The sequence below is a fragment of the Fulmarus glacialis genome, unplaced genomic scaffold, assembly GCF_000690835.1.
Source record: "Fulmarus glacialis isolate BGI_N327 unplaced genomic scaffold, ASM69083v1 scaffold6539, whole genome shotgun sequence".
Taxonomy (NCBI): domain Eukaryota; kingdom Metazoa; phylum Chordata; class Aves; order Procellariiformes; family Procellariidae; genus Fulmarus; species Fulmarus glacialis.
The window spans coordinates 25303-46629 of record NW_009231301.1 but is presented as its reverse complement, the minus strand read 5'-3'; the positions used below and the strand labels follow the sequence as shown (position 1 = coordinate 46629).

Below are 21327 nucleotides of genomic sequence, written 5' to 3'. Positions count from 1 at the left end.
CCTTCCCCCCCCTCCGCCCCCACGGCCCCAGGGAGCGTTGTGCCGCGGCCCCCGGTGCTGACACATAGCAGGGTCCCGGGGGTTCAGCCAGGCACTGCCCCTCTGCAGTCCCCCTTTGACTGGCGCTGACCCGCCTGTCAGTGCTTGTGAGCCCCGAGCGGGCAGTAGGGCCCCCGGAGAGTCTCTGCAGGTCCACGGAAGTGTATGGGTCGCCGTTAAGTTCAAGTTCTTCGTCACGGCTGGAGGGGCCTGTTTTGTTGAGCAGTTGAGGTTGTTGCCTAGAACTTGTTTTTATTAAAGAAAAAAAAAAATCCCAAACCAGCAAAAAAAAAAACAAAACCCACACTAAAATAAAAAAGTACGGAAGGATCAAAGACACAAAATCTGTAGGCACAACCATTCCGAAATTTATGGGCAGGTGCATTCTTACAGCAAAAGGGGCTGACAGCTGTTCAGGAGAAGCGTAAAAGTTGTTTTAGAGAGATGACCCCCATAAGTGAAGCCATATGGATGATTTGGGGGGCAATAAGTAGGATCCTGAAATTAGTTTTTTGTCTTAAAAGGTATTCACACAACAGCAAGGAATCTTCATTGTACTTCCTGTCTTTAGTATTTTTGAAACATCAATTTAAAGATAATTTTGGCAAGTACTTACTTAGAGATTATTCTTTATGCTGTTGATAGATTGTCAGAACGGAACTGTATAGAAATTGTCACTAAACTGGTTGCGGAAAAGCAGTTGGAAGTAGTGCACACACTTGATGGAAAAGAGTATGTCACTCCAGCACAGATTAGTAGGGAGATCCGGGATGAGCTTCACGTTTGTGGTGGTAAGTGTGGCATTTGCTTTCTTCCTCTGGATTTGGAAGCTAATTTTGAAGACTACAGAAAGAATTTGAAAGTTTTCTTCAGTACCCTTAATCTTGCAAAAAAAGTGAGCTTGCTTACTATTGCTTCATCTACACATTAATTCACCTACTGTTATTTTATTTTCAATTCAGATCTGTGTTAAGCTTTTAGGTAAGCATATCAAGATACATTACATGGTTCATTTTCACCCTTGCAGAATTTCTGAGGCAGAAGTGGTCTAAAAACCCTTTGGAAGGAAATTTGGTATTTTAGTATGGTTAAGTATCTGGCCCAGATGTTTGGCCTTGACTCAGAATTTCAGAATCATTCTTCTTTCTTGTCATTAGTAATAATAATATTTTTAAATTGACCTGTCATTCACAGGTCTTTTATTTTACCAGTATGAAGAGCCATCTGCTTTGTAAGATCTGACTTAGATATATAAGGAAGCAAATATGCTTCAAACTGCTTTTTGTCAATGAGAAGACAGTGTATTGTACTTTTAGTTATATTTAAGGGTAAATTTCACGGCATTGTACGTTTGGAAAATTAACTTCCTTATTACATGCATACAGATTAGTCATTTTTTTACGATTACCACAAGTATGCCTCAGTTTGTGTTATGCCATTGTGTATCGCACCAGTATGATAGCTTGAGTTGAATTTAAAGTTGCTGGGTTTTGTTAGTAGCATCATATAAAGGTAGAAGGTTTTGCCAATCTCTGTATTGATACTCGTGGACTAGTGGTCAAATCCACATCAGCATCAAGGCAAAAACTAACTGGGAGGGATTCTGAACAGTGATTTTTACTTCTGGAATTTCTGTATTGGATTGTCAGCAAGGCCGTAGGGTAGAACAATATGGGATATCTTGTATTGACCACCTATGGTTTCTGTGATTTGACAATATATAAAGCTGAAGTTGGTTTAATTGGTCTACAAAAAAGTAGTGAAGAAATATTATGTACACGATGGACTATGCTATATTCTAAATCTGTTCAAACATGTTTTATGTACTAAAAAGTATATTTGTACTTTTTTTTGAAGGTCGAGTAAACATTGTTGACTTACAACAGGTAACTTTTTAGTAATAAAAAACTGTATACTACTTTCTTTTCTTCGCCATGTGTATTGTAAATATGGAGTTCATCAGTTACACTCCAGCTAAGTTATTTTTTTAAAAGTGAACAAACTTTATGAAGAGCTGGTAGCTCATGTCACAGTACTGCAGATTACTTAATCCATCCATTTACTGCTTTATGAAAGCTCCTCTCTGCTTAATGATAATATAGGACCTCTGAAATGACCACTAAAATGTACAGATTTTCTTTATGAACTCTTCCTTTGTAAACTAAAGGGGGCAAACAGAAAAGAAATATGTTTCCCATTTAAATTTAAAGCTGCAGGAGCATGCATAATTAAATTTGCATGCCTCTCTGGATCTTCCCTCTTCCTTCATTAATCTCTTGTCTCCACTAATCTTTATCCTCCAGTAGTCTTCCTCAGTGACTAATGTTCCCTTCTGGCTTGAATAAAATTACTTGGAATCAGAAAATCTTTCTGAAAGACAATTTAGTATTTTCTGTTTGTAACTTCCTGGAATTTTTTATTATATAGGTTTCTTTTAACCTTGTCACAGTTGCAAAGAGAGCTTTTTCCCCCTAAAGCATTGCTGCTTTATTCCAAAACACAGATTAACTGCATGTGTATGCAATAGTAGAAAAAAATAAAAGCAGCTTTCCTCAAGACACAGGAATGTGTAAGTATAATATCTCAATGTTTGAGAATTAATTTCAATTTAAAGTTCTGATAAGAGGTTTCGTTGGGCGTTTTTTTTAGGTAATAAATGTAGACCTTCTGCACATTGAAAACAGAGCTAACGACATCGTTAAATCTGAAAAAACTATTCAGCTTGTACTGGGACAGCTTATAAATGAGTGAGTACTTTCAGCAGCAATATCTATAATTCACATCTCTTATTTTTTAAAATACAGACTAAAAGTGATGGCCAGCCTTTGTTGCTTCTGAAGTGAAATACATATTTTCTTGACTGCTGCTAGGGCTGCTTGATGGTGATCGGTGCTTCTTTTCCAAATGGCCAGTGAGGCCTATCTCAGCAGAACATCCAGTGAATCCTTGGAGCAAAGGCCTTACTGAATGTGTCTGCCCAGTATCCTGCACTTTAGAGGCTTCATTTCTTACCCAGTGTCTTTGTGTACAGCAGCCAGATCTCATTTGCTCTGTGGCTCTCATTTTTTCCCACTTCTTGCTTTACCTCACAAGCCTAAGATGTATGAGCAAGTTACTTCATGGCATTCAGCACACTAACAGCCACTGAAGTAATACTCTTATGGGGTTGTCTCTATTATTGACTGTGCTGCAGGATTTATCTTGGCAAAGAATGTGAAGTTCCTGGCTCTCTTGAAATAATTAAGACCTATCTTGCTCACTAAAGCCCTTTTCTAAGTTTCATTGACATACAATGTTTTTCTATTCCTGCTTTTTGACAGTTTCATACAAGCAGGTAAACGGCCAATTTTAATACTAGCTACCTGGTTAGCAGTCTTTTTAAAAAAACATTTTCTCTTTTATTCATTTAAAAGAACTTTCAGTTTATTTTTGTAAAGATGCAATAGAAAGAGGTATAGTGCCAGGTCAGTTAATAATTCAGCATGTGGCTAACAGGTTGATCCTGAACTTCACACTTAATGTGTTGGGTTTTTTTTTCTTGTTTTTAAAAAAGGAGTTACCTGGATCAATTAGCAGAAGAAATAAACGATAAACTACAGGAAACTGGCCAGGTGACAATATCAGAACTCTGCAAGGCATACGACCTTCCAGGAGACTTCCTGATACAGGTGATGCAAGCCACCAACCTAGCAAATGTAGAATTGATTGTGTTCACCTCTTTTGTTATCTTTACATTATCTGTGGCTTTAATTGTGATGAGCTGCTTGTCATTCTAAGCAGAAAAGTATTAGATACATAAGGGTTGCAGTGTAACAGCTATTCACAGATTGAGGTTGATGTTTGCCTTTTCACTACTGGGCAAAATTGCTTTAAAATCTTTTTGACTGTTAGGAACAGATTAGGATTAGTATTGTTAGGAACAGGTTAGATTAGTGTAAGATCTGAGAATTTATTTGTTTGAAATTAAAGATGTAGGGGTAATTTCGTCAGTCTCGTTAGCTACCCAGGAAGCAGAAATACAATGGTAGAGACCTTTCAGTTTATTCAGAAAAGGTAAAATAAATGTTCGTTTCTAGAGGCTGAAGCCAGACGTTCAGAGTAGAAACAAAAAACTGTTTACCTTTGTTAGTGACTATTGCATTGTTTAAAAGGATTAGGGAGAATTCTCTTACCATTGTTGACTTTCAGTCAAGGTTGGATTTTGTTTGGAAGATACTTTTTTCAAAGGGTAATCCTGTAGCGTGTGTTAGGTGAACAGTCATATTAGGTACCACAGACAACCTTGTTGACGCTCAATTTATGAGCAGATTTCCTCTAATATTTGTCACATGATCAGCTTCTACAAAAACATTTCTAACATACAAAAATTATTACATGATTTCTCTTTGTTTCCTGGGCAATATTTCCTGGGTTTAGTTCACTTTGCAAGGATGCACATTCATAAACTGTTTGCGCCTCTTTCTTCTGTGTTTATTGTTGCTAATTTTTATCTTGACTGTTTGAAAAAATGTATAGTTAATTCATCTGCCACTGGTTCATACAAAATTAATACAAAGGTTAGATCTTAGTTTTCATTGTGCATCTCCAAACCACACGTATCTCTTTTGCAAAGTTTTCTTTCATCATTAGATACACATATATCTGATAGAAGAGAGCATTGTTAGGAAAGCTGAATTCCCTGAAGTTTGGAGTGTGGGCCATAATGGCATCAACTTACGTGTAGTAGGACACATTCTCAATATACCTAAATAATTACTTCCACTTGTAGTCCTCATTTCTGAATATTTTGTCTGTCTTAGCAAAACAAATTTGCTGATCTGTTAATACAAATTTTTGTATTAATTTTTGTTTAACATTGTTAATATACAATTTTAGCAGTCATCCCAGCTTCTGTTTACAGGCATTATCCAGGCGTTTGGGTAGAATTATTCATGGACAACTAGACCAGGAAAACCGTGGGGTGATTTTTACAGAAGCCTTTGTGTCCCGGCATCGAGCACGCATTCGTGGTCTCTTCACTGCAATTACTCGGTAAATTGCAACACCTGCAACCACATATTAAAATATTTTTATCATAGGTCTTTATGAACCAAATTCACTTGCAATTGAAAAAGAAAAGAAAATAAAGACCTATGGATAGATTTCTTTAAGTGTAGTTCAGTTCCTAGGGTGAAATATTTAGTTATATTAGACTCACTTTTTTGAAATGGGGACTTCCTTTTGAAAGGAGAACAAGCAAAGTATAATAATACACAACATACTTAAGTTTTTTGGCTGAAGAAAATGTTAATGAGTAGTTCTCTCATTTGTTTGGTGAGTATCTATCCTCATTGTCATTCCGCCACTCCCGAGTCAGTTACATATTAATGCCTACCCACTACATGTGATTATAGATAATTTTTTCTTATTAAATCGATAACCTTCTGTGTCAATTTGTATGGAGAGAAAAACTTGGGACAGCAAAAGTTTCCTTACAATAATTATTGTAACTTTGTTATAAGATATAACTTCATAGTAATTCGAAATTAAAACCTTGTAAGCTGTGTTAAACATCAATGTAGCACCCTGGGGCTAACATACTATGTAGTTTTGTCCATCTGGAGTAACCTCTCTTATTTCTAGATTCTCCACATCAATTTCAAGTCGTTAACTTGTAATGGTTTGTTTTTCTTTTTTCCAAGGCCTACACCTGTAAGTAACTTGATCACTCGGTATGGATTTCAAGAACATTTACTTTACTGTGAGTTTCATTCAGACTGTTTTGTGTTTTTGTTAGTGAATTCATAGATTCTTCATTACTAGAAGTATGCCTTCAAAGCAGCATTTTGGTATATAGCCTTAATTCTGGAATAAAGAACAATATGTTTCTCCTTAGTGTAAAAAGTGTTAAACCTTTTGTGCCATCCGTAACTGAAGAGATGTTCTCTGTATCTAAAGCAATGAAAGCATGTGTTGATGAAATGCCTCTGGGGGCAGAATGATGCAAGAAGTACAGTACTCATTTTGTCGTCTGTTTCGTTATTTGCACTTAGCTACTGGCAGTTTTATCAGTGAAGGACACAAAACGGGATAGATTTTATGTAGCCAAATGGCATTAACTGCTCTGGATTTTATTTATTGACTTTTCTCTGTGATAGCGGAGGCAGAGCTTTTGTTACGCTCTTAGTTAAATGTCCTTATATGCTGAGAGATAAAGCATAACCTTAAACTGTTTGCTTTTATTTTCTGCAGTTCCTCTTTTAAATAGAAATGCATAAAGATTTCCTATCCAACTGCTGAAACTTCTAGGCAGTACTTAATTGTTTCTCACTTCTAATGTTGCTGCTTTTCTTTGACTACCCCTTCCAGTCTGTCCAAAATGCTGCTTCAAGCATCATTAGTCTCGTATGCTGGCTGACCAAATGCTGCTGGTCTTCAGAATCCTTTAATGGTTTTCTGTCTCTTCTCATGAAAGTTAATATTTCTCTTTTGTTTGATTGGATCTTTTTTTCTTCAGGGCATTCCACACTTTAGCTCCACTATAATATCTCTCTGCTTACCTTCTTGTTCTTTGCAACAAGCTTATTCATTAAAAATTAAAATCTTAGCATTTAAATAAAATATAAACACTCTACTTTCACATAATCAGTTTAAGGTTTCCTCTTCTTTTTTGGAATGTGCCATCCAGGTATTCGTAGATTAAAAGGAAAATCTGTTAAACTGTATTACAGTAATGTTGCAGTACTCAACAAATTTCAGTATGCGGTTACCGTCTTTTTCAGACAGGTCCTGCAAGTACATGATCATGTTTTGCTCGTGTACAGTGTTAATGTGAATTGAGGTTCTAGTGTTTTCCTGTCACCAGTAATCATCACAATGGCTAAGTGTATTTCTAGTACTTTCTTTTTTGGGGTTTTTTTTTTTTAGTGAGTTTGTTCATCTTTTTCTTTAGTTTTTCTTACTGTATTTCATTTCCTCTGCAGTTTCATAAGTTTCAAAGAGCTTTTTACTCACTGCCAGAGCACATTTGATTTTATTCTGTCCATTTGCTGAGATACCATTTCAATTTCACAAATGCTGAAAACTTGAAAAGTATCTTTTAATGATGTTACTTACACTCTTCGCTTTTTATGTTTGTCATTATTAGCAATGTGTTTTAAAGTGATCTTTGTCAGTTTTGTGTCTCTTCCAGAAAAAAATAAGTTCAGTGTACTGTTTGTATATTTTACAAACAGCTAATTATTTAATCAACACTTAGTGTTAGACAAGACAAACATAGTCTTTGGTTCTATCACATAGCTGTGCTGTTATTCATGTTAAGCTGGCATGAAGTTATGATAGAAAATAATTTTAGAAATGAGAAACTGTTTAGGTTAAAACACTAATTACAAAGCATAATGAAAGCACAGATGTTCTTCATTTCTGAATATTGTGTTGCTCATGTAGGACAGGCATGGAGGGACGCTTATCGTTTTGCCAGACTTTGACAGAGACCTAATAGGACACTACAAATTACTCAATTACCTTTAAAAATAAGTGTGAGATAACAGTAGTTCTGCAAAGGTCCTGTTGTTTTGTTTTAAAACAAAAGACCGTCTAGGCATATTTGTAGTAGGGGCTGTGAAATCTCTTGTGAAAGCATCTTCTCTGTCCTGGAGTTTTAGAACTGGCACTTGAAATAATACGAAAATTAATTGGCATCTTCATTTCTCCCCCTTTCTCTAAAGACTCCGGTTCACTGTTGTGAAAAATTGTTTTACTCTTTTTACTCCGCAAAATTGTTTTACTCTTTTTCCCAAAAATAAGTATTAAAAATAATTGATAGAACTCAGAAATGTTTCACTAGAACAAGCACAAACAACAAATGGGTGGGAAAAAAGAAGAAACAAAACAGGTAAAATAATCTCTATGTTTTGATTAATGGATATATCGAAGTAGAAAACGTTGCTTCATTTATTTTCTTCTTGTAGCTGTGCTAGAAGAACTTGTTAACACTGGTCGTCTAAAAGGCACCGTGGTTGGTGGGAGACAGGATAAGGCTGTGTTTATTCCAGACATCTATGCCAGAACACAGAGCAACTGGGTGGATTCCTTTTTCAAGCAGAATGGTTACTTAGGTAATTAATCTATATTCTCGTAGATAAAATATCTTTCTAAAACTAGTTTAGGTAATTGATCTTACCCTAATATAGCTAGTGTCTAGAGTGAAGCCTCACAAGAATAAGTGGAAATCAATACAGTAGTTGATACTCCTTTGTTAAAAGACCATCTTGCTTACAACGATGTGTGTTCCTTTATCACAAAGAACCGTATTTCAGCAGAGAGAACCGTACTGCTAAACAGAGTTACAAATGCTACTTTTATTACTGTTCTGAAAACATTTCTTAGGCTGCTCATTGTAAACTTTTCAGATGATTATGTTTGGCCCAGGTGGTTAGAGTTTCAGTCCAGGTGTCCAGATTACAACCAAACTTTGGCTGTTAATAATGCAGATAGCCAAGCGTGCAGTGCACAGGAAGAACCTTTTCCAAAGTAAGATTTGTAGAACTGGAGTAGGTAGCACTAGTGTCCTGATTTGAATCCAAACAAGTCTGTCTAGCTTAAAGCTGAGTGATGCTGGACGATGGTGTTTTAAAACAGGAGCTATGGGAAAATATGGACCTGAATAAACAGAGGAATGTACCCTTATGTTCCCAAAGGGTCAGTCCCTAAATAACAGTTAGTCTTGCTGTTTGAAAAGGTTCAGCATAATTTACTGTAGTAGTATTAAGTGTTTCTGTAATATTGCTTGACTGATAGACTATCTGTCAAAGTCTTTGAATGTTTTCAGAACATCTAAGTATAAACCGCCAAATAGTTGAAATGCTTTGCTTGTGAGGCATTGCATGATTCTATGAGTACATTGGAGTAACTTTTGAAAACAAAACATTTTGACATTATATATATTGGAAATATTGTTCATGTTACATTAGAATACTTTGGAAAGATATAATTGCAAAGATAAACTTAATCGTATAAGAATCTGAAAAAAAAGGTTTTTTTCCAAAACTCAGACCAAAGTCATGTCCATGATTTAATCTTCATATTTCTATTAACTATGTTTAGGTGTAGCTTGTACTGGACTAAGTTTTAGGTCAGCATCAGCTTGAGGCTGCATTTACTTGTTTAAAAACTATATGTAATTCTTCGTTTCCTGCTTTCAAAAAAAATTACCACATAAGATCCTGTATGTATATGAAGGTACTTAAATGTAACAGACATCTAACTATTTTATAGAATTTGATGCACTGTACAGACTTGGCATCCCTGACCCAGCAGGCTACATTAAAAAAAGATACAAGTCCACACAGCTCTTATTTCTGAGAGCAGCTTGTATTGGTCAAGAAATTGTGGATCAAGTTGAAGCCTCTGTAGAGGAAGCCATCAGCTCTGGAAACTGGATAGATGTAGCAGTAAGCAATCGCTTTCAGTTGTTGTTGTTGGATTTATTTATTTTGTCTTATTGAACTACACATATGTATAATGAAAATTCCATGTTGTCAAACAAGAATATTCAGTTTAAGTAAAATAACAAGTAAAAAGGCATTATTTGCCTTTAAGTTGGTCTGAACAAAAACAGGGGAAGGATATATCAGTATGCAGTTGATAGATACCTAAGACTAACTTTCATTTCAAAATTAGTGCTAATGTATTCTGCTAGAGAGCAATATATTTCTGTGGGATTTTTTTTTTTTAAAAAGTTTAAACTGAACTCTTATGACAGTTTTGGTAAGCAGAGGGATATTAGCCATTTTATCCTGACTAAATCCTAATTTTAGGCCTTACAGCACTACTTTATTGCTTGTAAGGAGGCCTGCTGTTGTTTTGTGTTTGGTGTTACTGTGTATCTGTTGAGCTGCATTTTGAAGAAGTTGCAATGGGTTTTCCCAGAGGTAACACATATTCAAGATCAGTGTTGATTTTGGATGTTAGAAGATTTAAAATAGTATTTACTCTTAAATTACTAGTTTAATTTTAAAAATGCAATATATTCTAAAGAGGTAACAGTTGTCAAATGTTTATCCACATACAAGTATGTCTGTCCGTTCTAGAACAGATTATTGTATGTAAATGGTTTTGATTTTCTTTACCCTAGACTCTTCTGCCCAGCTCATTGTCAGTAGATGATGTTGGGATTTTGCTTCAACAAGTGATGAGATCTTTAAACAAAAATTCTTCAGGTTCAGTCTTCAGTGACACCATTGTGGTCAGTGAGAAATTTCTAAGCAGCTGTGCTGATCTATTTTCTGATATGATGCGACAGAAAGCTGAAAAGGTACAGTTTTTTGCGTTGGTCAAGATGCAATATACATTGAGTGTTGGAGTATAGTTTATGTGACTTTCTATTTGCTGTTATCATCACTTTACGTCTCATGTGAAATACAGCTTGAGAAAAAGGGCAAAAATGAAGAAAACGTTTGTATATGTAATCAGTGTAATTTGATGTATATTCAGTTGACTCAGGAAACACCATCACACTAACAGTATGATCAGATGCTGAATTTTGAAGAGAAGAATAAATGTCTCTTCATGTTTTGCACTTGGCAAACATGATGTTAGATCAGTATACATAAAAATGGCCAAATGGCTTAAATGTTTCCGTATGTATCTTTTGTTGCTCTGTTATCTTTCTGCTATTAAGTGCATGTTTTTCATTTTAGGAAATGAAAAATAACCCTGTTAATTTAATCACTGAAGAAGATTTAAAACAGGCTTCTGGTTTAGAGAACTCATATGCTAATAAAAAAGACAAAAAGGATGAAAGAAGAAAGAAAGCAACAGGTAAGGCATCAATATTTGGCTTAAGCCAAAAAAAAAAAAAGGCTTGTTTAGTCTTGGAAATATTCAAATATAAAGTTACTATATTTTGTAGTCCATTAGTTGCCTCCGGTCCATTGCTGAAGATATTTAAGAAATAATCCAACCATTTCTTATCATTATACTGTAAGTTTAAATATATCTGATCTATGTCTATGAGAACTAATTTTGGATTTAGAAGTGCAGAGGAAGTACCGTAAAGATATCTTGAGTTAGTCCAACACAAGGCAGCTGGCTTTAGAAGCAAGGAATCCATGTTCGTTTATTAGTTCGTTATTCGTTTTAATCTGAGGAAGAATAAAAATGCGTGGTTTTAACCCTTTCAAATCTTTCTGTTTTTTAAAACATTTTTCAGACTACAGACTGTATTTTCAGTCCCAAAAACTTTTTGTGGCTCTTGTGTTGCTACAGCACAGCTGAGCAATCTATGTTGAACTCACATGCAGAGTTTTATGTGCTACTGAAAGTAACAGAATTAGAGCACTGATGCATCTAGCTTAATTGAATATACTCATCTGCAAAATAAAACATTATCTTCTACTCTTAAAAAGGCCATGACTGAGTTGACACGGAAACTAAAAGTATTCTTGCCACAAGAGACAGCAGATTTTTCTAGGCCATAGCTGAGGAGAAAAGCTTGAACTTTAATTGAACTGTCATAAATAGAATGACTTCAGTTTCCAGCCCTCTGAGAAGTGAGACTCTACTGAGCATGTACTACGTGTCTAGACACATTCATATCCACAGGTAACATATGCTGCACCATCAGCAAGCACTACCCTGAAGTGGTTTTTTTATGGACTGTTAGGTGTATTGCCTTAGAACAATCAACATCATGGTATAGGGATTAGATGTTGTTATTACGTATTGGCAGAATGTGGCCAATGTCACATTGCCTATCTTAAGGTCTGCACGTGACTGTATCAATACCTATTGTTTAAGTGTAACCTGACATGGTGTAGTGTTAATACAGTTCATACAAATTCGGATTCTGCCATGTATTGGATTAATGAAAATTTTCAAGATAAAATCTCTTGTCTATTTATAATACCATTTGCAACAGTCTGTTACAAACAAGTATCTGTAGAGGCATGTACTCTTGAAATCCTTTCTGTAGGTTATAGTCCGTGTACCCTGTTGTCATAAAATACGGCTTTTCTGGCAGTAGTCTCTCTTGCTTCGTCTCTCTGTGGATAAGATCTTGACTGCAGATTGCAGCCTTTTCTGTATGGCTGTTAAAGTGGAATACAGAATGAAGGGAGCCTGTTTCCAAAATAACTAGTATATTGCACAGTTGACAAACAGTTTGTATCTGCTCAGCTGAATGCAGTCACATTTCAAATAAGCTTGTGAAAAACACCAACTCTTTTTTTTTTTTTTTTTGGAGAGGTCACAAACTCAGAAGGTCTCACAAGTACACCATCCGCTGCTAGCTGCAAGTGAACTAATTTGCTGTTCCTGCAGAGTAATGCTTAAAAATCCATCTATAGCACGTAACAGATGCAGTTAGCTTTGTGAGTAGTAGCATCTTGTCTTTGTGTTTCCTTTTCTTAAATGATAGTACTGTTACATAATGTAGTTACTTGAAATCTTGGACCTTATATTTAAATGGAAAAATAACTACTTTCTCAAGACTTAGTGCATGTATAGAACCAATTGTTCGGGAGTTTAAATTTCTTTCAAGTCAAAAAAGAAGGGAACAAGCTGTGAAAAAGGGAACGAACAGCAGAACAGCTTACCTTGTGGTATTGCAAATTGAGATCCTGTCTGCAGTGTGAATACATGGATTACAGACCTGTGAACTAAGTAATTTGTTATGTTTGTCAGAACTGGAACATCTCGTTGCTTTATAGTCATCTAGGAATAGTTGGAAAAGAATTAGTGTTCTCATTAATTGCATGCACGCTTCCAAGAATATTTTGGATAAATGCTTACTACGTAGCATTTATCCATTTCTTTCTCTGAAAGTTAACAAAGTTACATTATCTGGAAAATTTTTGAGTAGCTCAGTTATTCAGCATCACTGAACAAAAATGCTAAATGCTTACTAGGATGCTATTTTTAGCCAACAGAAAATCTCCCATTATATTATGGGCACTCGTATCTCATCTGTTTTCAGCTGGAAGAAGATACTGTTCTTTTTTTTTTTTTAATGACATGTACATTTGATATAATTAGAATTTGTGTTTATTAATAACATTAGCTTAAACAAAGCTTTGACTCAGTTGCTTTTTTTTCTTAAGAAAGAAACTTACGGCCCTAAGATTCTGGAATATGTATTGTAGGTTATGTTTAGAATCAGGTTTTGTTTTTTGAATTCAGCATTAACAAGTAACGCAGATAAATTACCATAATATTGTAAATTTTTTAAGTGCTACAACTTTACTGTGTACTAAGCAAATAATTTTCCACCAGAGGGCAGTGGAAGCATGAGAGGAGGAGGAGGTGGTAATGCTAGGGAGATCAAGATTAAGAAAACCAAGAAGAAAGGAAGAAAGGATGCTGACAGTGATGAAGAGTCGCAAGCAACTAGTACAGGTTTGTCGTTTTATTTTGGGCACTGTCTACTCATACTGACGTGTTTTTATCACTTGCTTTTCCACATCTCTCTTTTCCCCCACTGTATTGATAAGGTCAGGTAAAATATCAAGATGAGAATACTATTTAGTTAGAATTGTATCAACGGATATGATGTTGCTATTTAAATGAAATGGACATACCATATTCACTGAAAAGTATAACTTAGTCTTTAAAAAAGAAATTTAAGTAAAGGAAATTAAGAGCTTTTTTTTAAATTTATTTTATGTAGGAAATGCCTTAGATTTCGGGATGAATGTTATACTCAGTTTCTTAACACCTGCTGAATAGTGTATGATAAATGGAAAAGTTCTCATACAGTTCCAAAGCTTAATTAGGTTAAATTAACAAATCATAGCAATGAAACAGTACTTAGATGTTTTTCCTCATAGGGATAAAATATACACTCAAAATAAAGTTTTAATATTTTAAATAAGATTCATCTTGTTTGACTGAGACTTCTACGTCTGAGCTAGCTACCTTTATAACTATTGACTTTGTAATGGAGGAAGGTAGCTACTTTGAAGGCCTAGTCTGTCTCACTTGTTTTAAATGTGTATTACAGGATGAGTTTGAATCGCTCCCTATTGGTGCTCATTTCTCTTTACATTTTCTCCTAACCTTTACTGTTAGGAGAAGGAGCATGGATGGCTTCTTCAGAAGTAAACAGCTACATTGTTAGACTTCTAGCAAACAGTGGTTGCAAATGAAACAATCATAATTATGTGTTATATCTTCTTATGTGTTATTCAATGGAGTACCAGAAATGTGTACTTCCATTTTATATATAGTATCTAGACTTTCAATACTGACTGAAAAATACTTTTAAACATGATATTTGAAGTTGTGAAGTACAGTGTCTTAATTTTGTGTGATACTACTCTCCTAGATTACTGTAATCCACACATAAATGAAGTTATTTTTCAAGACTATCAGCTACTGAGTAAAACAGTATTAAATCACCTTTTTTTTTGGTGTAGCCTTTCATGTTTTACAATTATTGCTGCTTGTATTGCTGTATTGTAATAAATAGATTGAACCAAAATCCCAAGATAAATTCAGATGTAACCATTCAAATATAAAGACCCTTCCAAAACCTGATTTAAGCTCCCTTTCCACCTGTTTATATAGCCTTGTATGTTGTTCATTGCTACTGTGGCACAACTAGGAACATCATTGATTTCCATTCATTCAGTTACCTTATGTGCAGAATAAACCTGTTTTATGCTGCATCTGGAACACGGAATGCCTGTCCTTTTCTGGTTCTCTGTCATCATCCTGATCTCATTCTTATAAGTAAAAACTAAATTCTGCAGCATGCAGACAAACTTCATATTTTGTCCAAATCCAAAATACAGATGTGCTAATTCATATGCATTTACAAGCAGCATGTAAGTTGATTTTATTACTGGAACTTCTTGTCTGGTTTAATATCTTGCTTGATCGTGTCTCAAATTTTATTCTGTAACCTCAACTTTAGGATACTCTCTGTTACATGATTGTGTACCTTACTAAATGGGGTTTAAAAAAAACCCAACAACCTTGTGAAATTCTTCAAATAGGCACGTTCTACTCAGTTTGGGCATTTTAAAAAACTATCTGGTCTTGGTGACGTCATCGTTTCTAAACTAATGGATGGGCCAGGCAGTTTGAAATGTCTCACCAAAAATGCATGTCCTCATATACTACTTAAGTTTTCTATTACAGAAAATAACTTCTAAGTGATCAAAAGAGAAATTTTGTATGGTTTTCATATGTGTAAAATTTAACTGTTTTTTTGCATTGTTGGTAATGCATTTCTTCTGTGGAGGTTCGGACTTTGAGGCACTTCAATGTCTCATGCGACAGAGTAACTGCAGCAAAACTAAATATAATGTTTTCTCAATGAATGTTGCTCATGGCCGCTATAGGTAGGAATAAGCAGCCGGAGTTCCCTTTCATGTCACAAGAGGAAATTCAGGATGTTTTAAAGACCCACATGCAGGATTGCCCTGAAGAGCTTATTTCAGAACTTGCTGAACATCTAATAAGGTAATTTCAGTAATTCAACTGGAGTTAGAAAGTCTGTGATTCACTTCAGGTGAACCTTCTCTTCAGTCTGTTTTCTTGCTTAGAAAAAAATAGTTTGCACATGAAAGTGAACTGCAGTATTCGTTGTCTATGCAGCTCGATGTTACATACTTGCTTATGTATTAGAAAGCCGTGCTGACACAGTAATGAGAAATAATGCTTCTGCTTAGCAGTAGGTGGTTCTGCATCCTTTGTCAGCAAGCATATTTCAGGTTCATGGGTGTATTTCCACCCCCTTACACTGATCCATGTTGGGGTTTCACCAGTCCCATCTTCTGTACAGCCTTTGATATATGTTCCTGTTCCCTGTCTTTTGTGGCTCCACTGGTACCTGTGTGAACTGGGTAGTAAGCTAGGTCCACAAACTGATCTAAGCAAAGGTGAAGAACTTCTTTTAAAAGATGTTCCATACAAGAGAGAGGATGTGAATATGCGTGTTCAGGGCAAAAAGGACATGATAGGACTGTAACAGCCCAAGCTTGAATAGACTTGGAGTGGAATGGTAACTGCATCTTTAGAAGGCCTGTGCTATTTTAATGCGACTTAAGTCTTCCCCTCTTACAGCTCTCATTGATCTGAAATTTGTCCACAGACCCCTGAAAGAATTTGTGAATAGCGTTGCTTCTGGAAATCTTTTCTATCTTTCATCTTGTTCACATTTAGGAGTTGTGTAATGAGGTAGCTTTCTCTATTGCTTATATATTTGGAAAAACCTTCTACAGTTTTACACTTTGCTTAATGTTCCCTTTTTCTCCTTTCTTCTTCTCTGTTCTAAGACCTTTAACAAAAACTTATCAGGAAGTTGTGCGTTCTGTTTTTACGTCTTCAACATCTTCCTCTGGAGCTAGCAGAAGACAGACTATGAAGGACTTGCAGGAGGAATTCTCAAACTTGTACAACAACATTCGGTTATTTGAAAAGGGAACAAAGCATTTCACAGGTACAATAAATATATACTTTAAAAAATGAACATGCTCCTTCAAGGATGTTGAATTTATTCCAGAATCTACATTCAAGGTCGAAGAAAAGCAACAGTTTAAAAAGGAAAAACTTAGAGATGTATTTACACTGCCTAACACTGACCTTATGCTGGAGTGCATTGCTTTGCACACTTAACTGAAATATGTTCTCTTTATTTCATATCCACAGTCTGTTACATCTTCTGCCAAGATAATTGTGGGTTATTGTCCTTCCTTCCAAAGTGTTTGCATCCCTCTCCAGTTTTTATTGTCGGGGGGAAGCGGGGGGGAGGAAATTAATTACTTCGTTCTGTCACCTGTGCCACTAATAAAAGAATTGACTACCTGATTCTAAGAAGCCGCTGTTAAAACCTCTTTTAGGTTTGATGCTGAAAGTAGCTGCTACTTGAGGGTAGTTTTTGAAAAAGATGTAGATTCATTTTGCTGTGGGTTACTTTGTAAGGTGTCTTCTTTAGCTACCTATATTTTGTGACAGAAAAGTAGTGTTAGGAAAATATTGTAGATATTTCCAAGATTCTCTGCTGTATTCAGCTTTCTTCTAGAACTTTCCCTGCAGAAAACTTATTACAAAAGGAAACACTAACAAAAAACCCCAATATTCCTATGTTTAGGAATAATGTAATTATCTCCCGTTAGCCCCTGTTCTTGTACATGTGTTCTGTAGCCTCTTTTTTCTAAAATTCTACTGTTTCAGTCTTAAAGTCATGTGCTTGCTCTTCTGTTTAACTGCTTGTCCTGTAGACTTTTCCTTTACATACTTTTTACTTGTTGATAGATAGCAGTGGTTGTTCATTAGCAGTTCAGGAGGATTGTACAGGAACTAGTTTACTGCTTATACAGATACACCTTTGAAATACTAACAATGCATTAAAATGCACTTACACACCTGAAAGCTCACGTTTTTCACTGAAGAATGTTCCATAAGCAACTGCAAAAGAGGGATGTTAGCTTCATGTATCCAGATAACTTTCTCATACTGCTCATGGTTGATAGAGTCCACGTTTTAGGAAGTGCTGTGATAACTGTCACAGGAATCAGATAACTATAACAAGTTACTTTTAATCATTTATTTCTTTTAACAGATGAGACTCAGACTAACCTTGCCAAACACCTATTGAAGACTGTCTGTACAGACATTACAAACCTTATTTTCAACTTCCTGGCATCTGAGTCAATGATGACAACAGAAAATTATTCTACAATCACAAGTGAGGTACACAGATAACAGTTCCTTTTCAACAATCTCAAGTAGATCAGTGATGTTTATTTAATATTTAATTATCTTCTGTTTAAATATGCCTACAGCTAAAATGGTAATTAATATTACAGATTATTTCCATTCTTGTCTCATACAGGTCCGGACCAAGATTTTAGGTAAATTGCCAGAAGACACCAAAGGTCCTTTAACTAAACTGCATACTTCTCTGAATGGCAAGGTAAAGTGATCCAGAATCTTTGAGTTCAGATTTTCTGTTCTGCAGGTACAATGCTAATGAACAGCTGACATACATAGTGTAGTACATAACTGCTGCTGCTGTAGAGAATGAAGGCAAAATAATCTTTTGAATTTGTATAAGTCAGTGAGAGTAAGTACATTTTCATATCTGTGAATTTTAAGAGGTGAAAAGGTGACCTTACATTTTGATACTGATAGTCACCTAGCTGTTTACGTCCAGATGGAATCCAGTGTATCTTTTATGTGCAGGTGAGAAAAGTAAAAATGGAGAGAATCTGCAGTTTAAAGTGGTTGATGTTTCTTGTATTTTGTTTGTGAGGTTCCTGATTTTTAAGACTAATGGATTATAGTTTGGTTTAGTATTTTAAGTATATGAACTATTGGAAGATGAATAAAGTTAATTTCTACTAAATACTTTTTACTTTCTCTTTTCTTCCATAGTTTATTCCAAATGTATTCACAGTCATCTATTCATGTGATTAATTGTGAACAGTAGTTAACCTTTTTTATAATCTGCTAACACAGATTAAATATTTATGTCGGTTTTTAACAGAGTGTAGAAGATTTTCTTTCATGCCTTGATTCCGCAGTGGATATTTGTGGTATTATGGTGAAAAAAGGAGACAAAAAGAAGGAAAGGTACCTTAATTTTATTAATTCTATGCACAGTACGTGAAATGTAGCTCTATTGCTGCACAAATGTTAGATGGTTAGTTTGGTAGCAGTCATACAGAATGTTTAAGTAAGAGGCAGTCTTTCTTTCCAAACTGTTTAACTGAAAAATACAAAGTCAGGCAGTCCTAATTCCATGGGAGAAGGAGGAGGGGAGAGTTTATATTTAGCTAAGTTGCTTGACTGACTGCTTACTACAACATAGTTTATGAATTCTCTAGGGGGCTTTCAAAGTCTGAGCTACAACAGTGCTAGCTTTTTTTTGTTTAATGTGGAATTTCACATGAAGAAATGGTCAGTCAGAGGAGAAAATTAAAATTAATTGAAGTTAGATATGTTTTAGAGTCTATTATCAACTACTGTAAGACAGAATGAGAAATATATTTTTATATAATGTATTCCTGTTCCTTAGGCAAGTCCTGTTTCAGCATAGACAAGCTCTGATTGAGCAGCTAAAAGTCACAGAAGATCCAGCTCTTGTTCTGCACCTGACATCAGTACTGTTATTTCAGTTTTCAACCCACTGTATGCTTCATGCACCAGGAAGATCAGTACCACAGATCATTCATTTCCTAAGTGGCAAGATCCCAGAGGTATTCCTTTCTAGCTTTCTAAGGGGAAAGTACCTTTTTTCTGTGACAGAACATAAAAGTTGTTACTGTTTCTGCTGCATAAGACTGACACCTTTCTGTTTCATGTCTAATCATTACTTTATGTACAGAATATACAATTTCTCTGATCTGTATTATATTTCAAACCTATCATTTCAGGGATCTGTCTTCAGTATTTTTTTAATAAAATTAAAAATCAATCTCTTATTAGTACCGTAGCTTTTGCCTTTATTCATAGGGACAGCTATGTATTGGGGGGATGTTATAATTCTTATAACTGAAAATTTTTACACTCTCTTTCCTCCCAGCTAGAGCATGGTTGCGTTTTAAACTTTTCTAATTCAGTTCTAAAGAAAGATACACCCCTTCAGAAGTAAAAATACTGAAAGTCTGTATTCTAAACTGTCAAAACTGGTGATGTTTACTAACTGCATTGCTTTTCTGCTTCAGTGGTTAATTGTCCTGTCCTTGCGGCACGGATGCACTTTCATTTTTCTGCCTCTTTGAATGTCTCTCAGAATTTAGGTTGCAAAATACCTTGGTGGAAATATATTTATGTATCACTAACCGTCTTTAGGCAAGAATGGGAGAATGCTTTTTTAAAAATTTAATCTTTAATTAAAGGTCTGTGTACCTTCTCCGTAACATTGACATTCCTTTGTTTTGTTCTGTTTTTTCCCCTCAGGATCAGCATTCTCTGTTAGTCAAATACCAGGGATTAGTAGTGAAACAATTGATCAGCCAGACTAAGAAAACTGAACATGGAGATGGTGACGCAACAGAAAACCTGGAAGAGGAGGAAGGAGCAGATACCATTCGAAAAGAGCTCCAGGAAATCACTACCTCTATCAAAGATCTTGTTCTCAGACCTAGGAAATCTTCTGTAACAGAGGAATAAAATTATTATTCAGTGCATCCACATCCATGTTACAGTCAGATTTTATTTTTTTTATCCTGAAGGGAAGGATATCAGAAAATGCTTGACAAACTTTAAAATTTGGCTTCTAACAATTGCAAATCACAGCCAGGGAACACAGTTGTTGAGTGATGGTGGCAAATGGAGTTTTGTTATGTAGAACTACCATGTACGTGTAACACACATTAAATGTAGATGTGACAGAGTGCAGTTGTGGACACTTTGGGTATGAAATTAGTGTTTTTTAATTGGCATCTTCATGTGAGGCCTCAAGAAATGGTTATTCTTCAAATAATAGTGTATTCTGTTCCATACACACACAGGCTTACAGTTTTACTTCTCTGATTTGGATTTGTAGTGATCTAAAGATTGCATATAAGTTTATATAAGCCTGTATATCTTAATTTCAAATACTAGTTTTGAAACATATACCTAATAGTATACCAATAGAAGGCCATCTTTACTTTTTGTTATCATTAGAGGATGTTTTCAGCTTCTGTTCACTGGACCGCAACAGTAAAAACATTGAGTACAAGTGTATATTGCTAAACTTCAGCGTAGTGACCCAGTACTAATAAGAGTTTCTAAATGTACTGAAAGCTTATGAAAATGAGCACACTCGTGCTATTGATGTATTCTGTTAATGGCCATAATAGCGGCTTATTTAAAACTTGTAATTCGGACAGAGGAGTTGATATCCTTTTGCGTTGGTATCTGTTACACCTGCCATATTTTACATGCTATATGTTCATTCAGTGGGCTTGTTGAGTTCTTAGTCCAGTTCCCATAGCAGTTAGAAGCACTTGCTTGCGTTCTGTCAGCTCCTTGAGAGAACTTGTGGTATTCTGTTTATCCTGAGTTTCTCGAAAAGAATTTAGTTTGTGATCTTTCTACATAAACTTTATAGACCAAAATACTGGCTGAAGTGTTTTTTCCCTCAAGTTTTTTACCAGCCTTATTTTTACGAGTGGTACTTTATGTCATCAGGAAAGTGGAAAAATGTGTAAAATAGAGTTCTGCCACTGTTAATGACATAATTCTTGTATGTCAAATATAATTCTAACTTATTTTTAAGAAAAGATAATTTTCAAACCGGAAATATTTTAGTTATATTACTTCAGTAATGCCCATCAATTTCATGTGTGTAATTTCAGGTTTTTGCAGAAAATC

At 35.3% G+C, this 21327-nt stretch overlaps 1 protein-coding gene across 1 annotated transcript; it reads left to right on the top strand.

Annotated features, from left to right (window-relative positions):
- Positions 1 to 684: 684 nt before the first annotated feature.
- Positions 685 to 20441, top strand: UFL1 (UFM1-specific ligase 1; the record flags this gene model as incomplete). The annotated part of the gene is made up of 18 exons (XM_009584520.1): positions 685 to 830; positions 1897 to 1925; positions 2689 to 2786; positions 3593 to 3707; positions 4940 to 5070; positions 5721 to 5779; positions 7989 to 8135; positions 9295 to 9470; positions 10154 to 10333; positions 10719 to 10839; positions 13291 to 13413; positions 15363 to 15483; positions 16299 to 16462; positions 17585 to 17715; positions 17858 to 17938; positions 18512 to 18597; positions 19043 to 19223; positions 19927 to 20441. Coding segments are annotated over 18 exons (2302 nt in total), but the record flags the coding sequence as incomplete, so codon positions are not given.
- Positions 20442 to 21327: the final 886 nt, after the last annotated feature.